Source organism: Mus caroli, chromosome 9, assembly GCF_900094665.2.
Source record: "Mus caroli chromosome 9, CAROLI_EIJ_v1.1, whole genome shotgun sequence".
Classification (NCBI taxonomy): domain Eukaryota; kingdom Metazoa; phylum Chordata; class Mammalia; order Rodentia; family Muridae; genus Mus; species Mus caroli.
Genome location: NC_034578.1, coordinates 69,128,398 through 69,139,197, shown reverse-complemented (window position 1 = coordinate 69,139,197; position 10,800 = coordinate 69,128,398). Strand labels below are relative to the sequence as shown.

The 10,800-nt window shown below is 36.6% G+C and overlaps 1 protein-coding gene across 6 annotated transcripts in view; it reads left to right on the top strand.

Annotated features, from left to right (window-relative positions):
• Tcf12 (transcription factor 12) overlaps window positions 1-10,800 on the top strand; it is a 257,308-nt gene that overhangs the window by 102,029 nt on the left and 144,479 nt on the right. For 4 of the 6 annotated variants that reach the window (XM_021171999.2, XM_021171997.2, XM_029481234.1 and 1 more), the window contains exon 5: window positions 10,071-10,173. In XM_021171999.2, the coding sequence (XP_021027658.1) occupies window positions 10,071-10,173 (103 nt within the window). Of the gene's footprint in view, window positions 1-1,710; window positions 1,773-10,070; window positions 10,174-10,800 lie in introns of all 6 variants that reach the window. The other 2 variants (XM_021172001.2, XM_021172002.2) reach the window with 1 other exon arrangement.

Genomic DNA, 10,800 nt, shown 5'->3' with positions numbered 1-10,800 from the left:
TTTTTTGAGACAAGGTTTCTCTGTGTAGCCCTGGCTGTCCTGGAACTCACTTTGTAGACCAGGCTGGCCTCGAACTCATAAATCCTCCTGCCTCTGCCTCCCAAGTGCTGGAATTAAAGGCGTGTGCCCCCACTGCCCGGCAGTATTCTACTCTTGAGCTATATCCACAGCCTTTTCTTTTCAAACTTTTTATTTTGAGGCTGGAGAGGCAGACAGCTCAACAGTTAAAAATATTTGGCAGCTGTCGCAGGGCACCTGAGTTCAGTTCTTAGCAACCCCATCAGGTGGCTCAAAAGCACTTATAACTTGAGCATAGGAGATCTCACAGCTTCCTCCAGGCTCTGAAAACATCTATACATATACATGTGGCATATATTCAAGACAGGCAGATATTGTCACCACCTCCTTCTTCTTAAAGTAAACTTTTATTTTTTTATTTTTTATTTTTACTTTTTATTTTTTTGAGGTAGCATCTAAGTTGTCCATTCTGGCCTTGAATGTATTATGTAGCCCAATCCTCCTATGTCACCTTCCTAAGTAGCTGGGATTATAGACCTGTACTATCACACCTGACTTAGTTTGTTTGCCTTTAATGAATTTTTCTAGCATGCTCTCCACTCCCATTTTTAAGATTCTGCAGGTGGTAATTGCACCAAGGTTTTAGAATGCTAAAGGTGAATAAATGTATGTTTTAGAGTTCAGGAAGTATGCTTAGAAATAGTCCATACTTGCCTAAAAAGTTACATTTTAAAGCTTTTAATTATTTTAAGGCAATAAGATTGACGGTATAATTAGGTAGCAAATAATTAACTTCTAAAATAATTTTATTGCTTGTTCTAAATATTTGTCACTTTATTGAGGAGGAAGTGTTGAATAGGGTAAACAAGCATTTCTGTGAATATAATTGAAAGAGAAACAAACTTCTTGAAATAGGGAATGGTGGGATCATTAAGACAAAGGCCTCCTCACCCCGGATCACTAAATTCAGTAGATAGAAAGCCTCTCTTTAGGTGATTAGTAGATGAATAGTATAGGGTAAGAGAAGTAACTGTTCTCTAGGAAAAATGTAGTCTATCTTTCTGGGAATACATTCAATTAAAAGTAAACTTGTATATAGGGAATAGCACTCTAATGGGTCCAACATGAAATACTAAAAAGAAATATGATCTGAGAAGATTAACTATATAGATCTGCTTATCATAAAGTCATACTTGGGTTAGGGAAATAGGAACCAGACTACAAAGTAATGGAAACAGAAAATATTTTGCCGAAGGTGGCAGTGCTTGTGGAATAGCTGATATGACTAAGTGGCTGGGGAGCTGAGAATCCTCTAAACTCTTTTTGCCACAGAATGGTAACTGTAGAATTCAGTTCTCCCAAGTTTTCAGGCTGTAACAGGTTTGCTACTTTTTGTGTTAAAAAAACTACCTGATTGTTTAATTAAAAACAAAAAAGGTTTTTTTTGTGTGTGAAGAAAGGCTAAAAATAGCTTTCCTTCCTTGTGTCCATTTGTCAGGACTTAGATAGTTGAGCTTAGTGTTAGCATCTTCCCTATAGCAAGGAAGATGTATCCTCGAACCTGTTTACAATGTGTTCTTTTATATTTTGAGGGGGAGTGGTATAGATTTTATGGTGAGTAGGAAGTTTAAATGCACTAATTAGAAAGGACACACAAATTTTGAAATAGTATTTTATGCCTCTTGATCTCAGGTACAAAACAGGAGATGAAGCAGTTAAATAGCAAAGCAAGACAGAAGGGACAAAGAATTAAAGTAAGTGTTTTCTATGTATTGCATCTATGTTCCCATTAATCTCTGTTTTGTTACGTAACTGCTGCTTCAACATGTTCTAGATGTGAAGGAAGCTATGGGTGAGAAAGGGTGTGTTTTAAGGTTAGGTTTAAATGAGTCTGGGGAGTAATTATGACTCTTAGTGCATTCAGGGAGTCATCTGCCTGACCTGAATCTGTTCTTACTTAAGAAAAGGTAAATTATGAGATGTCAGCGCCTTTAAAATTTTGCAGCATGTTTTGTAAACTGAAAGAAATCACATAGGTTTAAATTGCCTACCATTCTAAGACATCCAAAGTGTCTCTTTTTTCAGACTACCTATTCTTAGAGCAAACATACCGAGACTCTGCTATTGATCTGTCTAAAAAGCATATATTTTTGTCAGTTTCTCACCTCATGTGAGTTTCACTTAAGTCCATATGAGTCTACAATCCTTGTCAGGAGAAATTGACTTTACAGTCTCTACTAGGGTTTTTAGGTTTCATAGCTAATGAGTGGGTGATTGAGATCTAGGACACTAGTAGAGCAGTAATATAGCTCTGCTAGCTACTAGACCTCTGTTTAGTCTCCCAGGACAGCTACTTACCAGAATTTACCAGGTGGCCCTCAAGTATATTTCAATTTAGTCTTTGATATCCCTCCCCTTTTTTAATTGTGAGATCTTGATAGTCTCTTTAGTGTCTCCTTAGTTTAGTGATTTCTTATTCATGAAAATACAATGTAGGATAGATTCCAGATGAAAACATTTTTATAACTAACTAGTTTACTTTTATTGAACTGTTAAGAGTTCCTATTTATCACAATAGAGTTTACGGACTTAATTTTGGTGTGTCATTGCTCAGGTCTTCAAGAGTATCACACCAAGAATCCATTTTTAAGATTCTTTTCATTTTGGAGATGAGGAAATTAAGGTTTTTGAGAAGATAGATTAACATTTAGGAATGGTAACCAGGCTAGGTGGCTGAAGCCATCCATCCCCTTTTACTGTGTTCACTTGTGTTTAGCCATTTAGGGCTTTAAGGAACAATACTCTAAAGATTTTAAGGTTATGCTACGACCAGCATTCATTCTTTTCTTTCTTTCTTTTTTTCTTGTTTCATATTCTCATTGGTTCTGTTCTTCAATCATGTATGTCTTGAATATGGAATTCAAGTCATCAGGCAAACAAACACCTTTACCACATCACCAGCCCTGCTATCATTATTTCTTACAAAAAAACTATGAATTGTAAAAATTGAGGCACAGCATCAGCCAAATGACCTGAACAAACAGTTCTGATCTTTTAGTTTCTTCACTGCAAAGATTTTTTTTTCTTAATTGATAATAGAGAAAGTCTTATATATAGACAGACCAATTTGAAATCTGTTAGCATTTTTCCTCTTTTTATTTCTAGTTACATAAGAAGTTATATATCCATTCTGAAACAAAGCTTTTGTTAGGAACTTTAAAAGTCTGAATGTTCTATTGGACAGACAACTATTTTGAAGTCCTGGAGTCTATCCCAGACAAGATGGTGGGCTATTGTGATTTTTAAATCCAACAAGAAATCCTATAAGTCATGAAAAATAAATTTCGTTTGAGTTACTGAAACTGTGAAAAGTTTGTTATGTTGCAGATCTTGGTATTTGGAGGTTACTGGGGGCAGTGGCAATGGTGTAAGCCTGCCTGTTCCAGACTCATATTCTTACAATAAAATATAGAGTGGCACAATCCAAGAAAAGACGCCTTATTTCTTTAAATCTATTTGAAATATGTATGCCATTTGCAAAAGTAAGAGTCCAAAAGGAGATATCGAATGCCAGAGGGCTTAGCTTTTTCAATGTGCTCTCCTTGTTACATTCTTGTGTTATTCCATACTCTAGTGGTCATTCTAAAATGCTCCTCTTCAACACAGTAACTGACACACCAGCTTTCCTCCTGTGAAGTGAAAGCATTATTTCAGTGTATTCCATATTTCACTCAGCTTTCTGTCTCTGTAACAAAATACCTGTGAAAATAGAGGCACAAAGATATATTTGACTCCATAATTTCTTGATGTAAACTGGGACAAGGTTGCACTCATTTGCTTGGGTCTTACCTCCTAGGTTTCTGTCCTGTGTCAGTAGCTCAGCAAATAAAGCCCCACCTTTGAACATGACCAGTGCAGTAGGCCATCAAGTAACCAGCCTCTGGGAGGTGCTTCAGACTCGCACCACAACATAGTAAAGTCAGTATGGTGCTTTGTCCAGAGAACAGAGTTGTTTTATGGTGAAACAATAAAATATCAGCTGCCTTAGTGGGCAGAGAATGTCTGAAGCATTAAGGTGATTTAGCCGTTCAAAACGTCAAAGAGTTCTTTACACAAACCTTTCTGTACTTTGCTTTACTAGCAGGTGTTCAGGGCACTAATACCGTAGCTGTCTTCCTTTGTAAGGCCTAGACTTTCCTCTGGGTCTCCCCTGAGAATCCAGAGGCCATTACTGAGGAGGAGTCATGCTGCAAGGTGTCTTGCTTGATCCATTTTTCTCATCACAGACTTGTTTGTAAGTTGACAATGCAGCATGAATATTTTCTTGTTAATGTCTGTAGCTCTTTAGGGATGGGGCCCTGTTAGATTTCCCCATCTATGGTTGGGATGTCAACTTGTTATTGCCATTGTGCAAGTCTTGTTTGGGGACTGTATTGTTACAGTTTCATAAGTGTAACTCTGTGTATGTAGAAGATACTGTCTTACCGCAGACCTCCTGATCCTCAGGGCCTTAGCTTTCTACATCTTTTGTTTATTTGGTCCCAGAGCGTTAGTTATATGAGTTGTGTTGTTAGCTGTATCAGTTAGGGATGGGTTGCCCTCTCTGCATTTTGACCAGTTATGGGTTACTGCTACAAAAAGAAACGTTGAAGAGGTTTGTCAGCTATATGTAATTGTTATCTTAGGAGTATGAGAACTTTTGACATGTATATGTTTTTAACTTTTCTGAATATAGCTTTTAATAAATAGATCTTCTACATTTTCTGTTTAGTTAACCGAATATTTTAAAATTCTTGATGCTGGTAGCTATAAAATTTCATTTTTTGATTCACGTCTAATATATAAAATCTACAGTCTTGTTAGACTCACTCACTATTTGTAATGGCTTTTATGCACATTCTGGAGAATTTTCTGTTTGGATACCATTTCCTTCATGCCTTGGTTTACTAAGGAAATTTCTGTGTTTTCTAGACTCAGTGACAATATTTAACAAACGTAGATGTTGAAGTTTTTTTCTGCTCCATTCTGATGGATTGCCTTTATAGTGTGTTCCTATCGGAATAATGACCACGGTTATTTTCTGATGTAAAAAGTGATCTTGTATTGTAGCATTGGCTGTTATGGAGCCAATTTTTATGTCTATGTTTTCAGTTTGTTACAGTGTTCCAGGTTTTCGTGTCTGAGAAATTGTGATCTCTGAAAGGGTTTTCTTTTTCTTTTTACGGTTTCTTTCTCAAAATTAACACAATAATGCTAGCCTAAAGTTGAGAAAATGCTTATGATTTTGTAAGAGTTTATGCAGAATTGATAATTTTTAAAAATTGTTTGATAGATTTTACTACTGAAGATAGTTTGGGCCTTAATTCTCTTTCAGATTTTTATTTTTTAAAAACATTTGTGTGTGGTATAGAGGTCAGCCAGTGGGTAACTTGTTATGGGCTCTGTGGATTACATTGAGATCTTCCAACTTGGTGGCAAACACTTTGACCTAACTAAACTGAGGCCTGAGACAATTTCATGTATTTCTTTACCAAGATTACATGACTTGGATAATTTAAGAATTGAGCCATTTTTCCATTTCATCTAAGTTGCATTTCATATAATACTTTTAAAAAATATTTGAATTAGTTGCCTCTTATTGTGTTAAATGACCACACACTTAGTAGTTTAACATGATACATTTATTTTTAATACTTTCTGTTGTTTAGAAATCTGGTACTGCTTGGCCTGGATCTTAGCTTCAGTTTCTCTTACCTTATTAGTCAGATCTGGTAGCTCATTGGAAGGGCTAGTTAGATAATGATCTGCTGTGAAGGTATGACTATTTTTGTATTGGTTTTTGGGTGTGTGTGTGTGTGTGTGTGTGTGTGTGTGTGTGTGTGTGTGTAGGGTTGCTGAGAATTGAGGTATTCTGATAGTTCCCAGTAGAAATGATCCTACATTAACATGCTGATTATCATTTTATGAGCTCGCTCGCTTGCTCTTTCCCTCGATCCCTCCCCCCTGCCCCCCTCTTTCCCTCTCTTCCTCCTCACTCTGTAGACCAATCTGGCCTCGAACTCAGAAATCCACCTGCCTCTGTCTCCCAAGTGCTGGGATAAAAGGTGTGGGCCACCACTGCCTGGCTACAAGATTTCTTGATGCTAAATAATATGCTGTCAGATTAACTGACTGAATACATATAATCCCTTAAAAGCGCAGTCATAGAAGACACTCAGATAGGTTGCTATGAACATGGTACCACTAGAGCTATTCTTACATTTTCTAAATATCTAATTGTTTTCTAATTATCAATATAATTCAGTTGATTTAAGTATCCTGTAGCTAATCATGAAGATTTGTTCTACCTGTCTGGAAGTAATTTCTGCCTTGAATCTCCAATTTGAGACTGTGCTGACATTTGGTCATCTGAGCTATTTATGTTTTTGCATAGGAAATTTAATTTGAAATTTGGCAAGGTGACCAGCCTTAACTTAAAATGTACTGGTCCTGCTATCCTGCCCCTAATAGTAACAGATAGTTTAGTAATATTAGTGATGTAGCATGATTTATGTTTCCTGGTAATTTAGGAGAGAGTATGTATGTGTGTTTGTGTGCACGCACACTCCTGCATATCTGTTTCTTTTTCCAAACTGTGAGCTATTTGAACATAGGGATTGTTCCATTCAACTTGTATTCTAGAATAGTAGATTGCTTAATGTGTAATTGAAACAATACATATGTATATAGTCATACTTCTGTATGCACATTTAATTTCACTAGTAACTAGATTAAAATGACCTGAGAAGACACATAAAGATACAAGAACACTGGGTATGGTAGTGTACAGCTTAAATCAGAGGCAGAGGCAGAGGCAGGCTGATCTCTGTGAGTGTGAGACCAGCCTTGTCTACAGAGAGATTTCCAGGACAATCATTGCTCTGTTACGTAGAAAAACCCTTTCTTGAAAACCCAAAGGGGCGCAGGGGGGTGGAGTGGGGTGGGGAGATACAAGAGCTAAGGGATAGGTAAGAAGAAAATGAGAGGAAAGGTCAAGAGAAGGAAAGACAAGATTGACAAGTGTTGGTAAGCATTTCTGTTGGCATTTGGATAGAGATTGGCAGTGCATTGAAAATTTAGAACAGACAGAAAGAGATGATGCAGTTCAGCTCTTGTTAATGTTGAGAACTGCCTTATTGATGTGTATGTGGGGAGGGGGGACTAAATGCCCGAATTAGAGAATACTATTTAAGGTATATAATTACCGTTTATTTGCATTTTAATTATAAATATATTATTCTCTTAATGTAGTGCCCTTAAGCTCTGACAACTTGATAGAATGAAGCATATGTGCATACAGGTTATTGTTTCCCTCTGGTATGGATTAGGTTGTATTTAATTTGTGCACTAGATGTAATTACTTTGATGTGTTTTGATACCTGCTAAACTATCTTACCAGCCCCATACAATATTTTTTAAAATTGAAAGAGGGAAGTTGGAGGGAGGAAGAGAGAAGAATATGCATGAGGATGTATAGAGAGATGGGCATCTGGGTGTTCAGTTCTATCACTCTCTGCCCCGTTCTCTTGTGACAGGGTCTCTCACTCAACATGGAGCTAGGCTGGTGGCCAGTAAGTCCAAGCAATTTCCCTGTGTTCTTTCGTCCATAGTACTGAAGTTAAAGGTGTGCAAAGCTGTGCTTGACTTTGTTTTTATATGAGTGCTAAGAATTTGAACTTAGGTTCTCAGTTTTAAACTATAAGTGTTCTTATCTACTGAGCCATCTCTTCCCACTCCCCTGAAATTAAGATTTAAAAAATTTTGCTACAGGGTGATGAGCACATACCTGTAAAAGCCCTAGGTATTCCGACTGCGATAGGAAAGCCACTTGAGCTTAGGAGAAGCAAGACTTTGTTGGTGATTGATTGAATGATCGATTGATAATACAGATATATCAATAGAAGGATCGTGAGTTATAAAAATTTTAATTGATTATGTGTTAATTCAGAAACAGCTCTCATTGATCATTTCAGCTCTGTTTTCTTATTTTAGCAAAGGTCAACATTTCTAATTTCTTGCAACATAAAGTGAGCATAAAGTCAGAAGGGCATCTTATACATACATTTTGTCGAACCAGTGCTACACAATGTTTACTTTAAAATGTATAGGTTAAAACAAACATTTAAAATATTTGTTCCTGGCAGAGGCAGGTTGATCTCTGAGTTCAACCTGGTCTACAGAACAAATTACAGGATATCCAGGGCTAAATAGAGAAACCCTGTCTCAAAACAAAACCAAAACAAATAACAATAACAACAACAACAAAACCCCATATAATTGCCTTAAATTTTAAACTGGAACTTTTTAATTTTCATATTTCTTCATTTTTATTTTCTATTATATGAATAATATGGCTGAAAACTAGCATTTTTTCTAGAGTTAGTACAGCTTCATGATTTCAGCAAGTATATAGGCTGTATTGCCTGGCTTTCACACAGTACCTAGGAGTGGCAGTGAGAAGGGGTGACTGAAGGAACACCGAGGTGCATTGGATTGTGGTATGTCAGTTGGTATTTGTACAGTGTTAGTTTTTAGGATAAAAATAAACTCCAAGGGATGTCTTTTGTCAGGGTCATCCTGTTTTGTCATCTTTTTGGATGTTGCAGTTTGGACTATGATTGTGGTCCCCAGAATACATCTTGCAGCATCACCATGTTATAAATGTCGCTTAGAAACTTCTTGATTATCTGTCACATATGTATCACTGGCTCTGTACTAGACAAATATAAAACCCATTTAATTCGGAGTTCGCATTCCCAGATGATTAAAACTAAACAGTGAAAATCATGATGTACATCTATAGGCAGCTTTAATGGTTCAACTGTTACTTAGCCCTTGGAATCTAGTGTTTTTGTTAAATTAACGTTAATCTCTTTTCCACAGATGTAGTGAGGCCTGCTTTTGTTCCTTTCATGTCATCTTGAATGTGAGTGTGTAGTCTAGAGAATGATGAATGCTCAGTGATACAGCCCCTGGAGATGCTGTGTGGTCTCTCAGTCAGGAGGGGCGGGTTCTGTCTTATTTGGTTTCTTTTCAGTTTTCCTCATCTTCTGTCATGATTAAGTTACCAAAGGGCTTGGTATCACCTGAAATTTCAAAAATTAACTAGAAACACTATGATTTTAGAGGCAGTGCTGTGGTATGCGTGGGCGTCTGAGAACCAGAAAAAAAAATTGTAAACTTTCTTTCCTTTTTCTCTCTCTTGCTTTTAAGAAATTGTATTTTTGTGAAAGAAGTGTAATAGCTACTATGAAATATTCTTAGTGTTATTATTTCGAGGTATTTATAATTTTCTTTTCAGACCTTTGGGTTTAATTAGCCATTTTATTAAGTGTTTTCTTTTCTTTCTTTCTTTTTTCTGTTTTTAATGACCCAGATTCCAAAAGAGTAGATCTTTGTAAGAATGGTAACTAAGGAGGAATAGGAAGAGAAAAGCAGCCCTCGTGCATTATAACTCAGAAGTGTGGTGGTGGGTTGGTGGTTGTAGTTTGTTAAGCTAATTTTTTTCTTTTTAATGATATGTAAAACTTTCCTTTTGTATGCAATAGGAACATGTCCAAAGGTCTTTCCTTTTGGATGATTTGAGGTCTGAGAGATGATTTCAGTGATAGTCTATTAGACTGTTCTTAGTCTTTTTTTTCTCCAGAGGCATTGAGAAATTTGAAGACAGTGGACTAAGGTTAGTGTTTCCTCAGGAACTCAACTTTCCTTTAAGAGAAATAAAGAATTTTTTTAAAAAAATCTGTTTGTTGATTCATTTTTGTGAGGGAATGGTGGTGTTGCGTGGTGTGTGTTTGCTACGTTAGCAAGTAGCAGAAGTCAGAGAACAACTTCAGTAGTCAATTTTCATTTTCTATAATGTGGGTCTCAGATTGAACTTGGGCTTGGAGGCAAGTGCCCTTCAATGCTGTGAGTGGTGAATAAGGAGCTCAGTTAGGAGATTCTGGGTAAGCCTGTGCATTCATAAGGTGTTACTGTACACTCTTTAATATTTTGGTCTTTTCCCCCCTTAGGGTTTTACAGACAGCCCTCATTACAGTGATCACTTGAATGACAGTCGATTAGGAACCCATGAAGGTTTGTCCCCAACACCTTTCATGAACTCAAATCTGATAGGTAAGTTGATGACTCTGTGTAAGTAGTCTTCTCAAGTGTCTGTGCTCAGAGACCCTTTCTGTTACCATGTCCTATGTAAATAAATAAAAGAAAGCTCCCATGTTGCTAGAGGGATTCAAGTTTTCCTCACTTAATCCAGGCTAAGGAACCAGCATGTGGAAATCAGGGTCTTTCCTTTAGAGCACTACTAAGAGTGTATAAAAGAAAGTATTCATGATCTTTTTAGTTTAGACAGTATCTTTGTGATATTACACATGGCAAGTTCTCTGAGCCAGAGACACATTCCTTCAAGGCCACTTGTGGTTTACTATTTGTCTTATCAGGTATATTTACATAACAATGAAAGATGTGATAAAACATTGACAAGTTTTACTCACTTAGGACCATTTTTCTTTGGGTACATTTGATAAAAGATTAATATTTCATTTATACACTATTATAAGGTCTGTTTAAGTATATGGACTTTGAGGATGTGTAAAAGTGTTTGCAAGTGAAGTGGAGTTTGAAGGGTTAGACCTCTCACCGACACCTGATCTTTATGTTTTATCACCATGTTTGGTGATCATTCTCTCCTTCCCTATCTCATGTTAAATATTCTCCCTTTATATGTCTTTCTTTTTTTTTTTT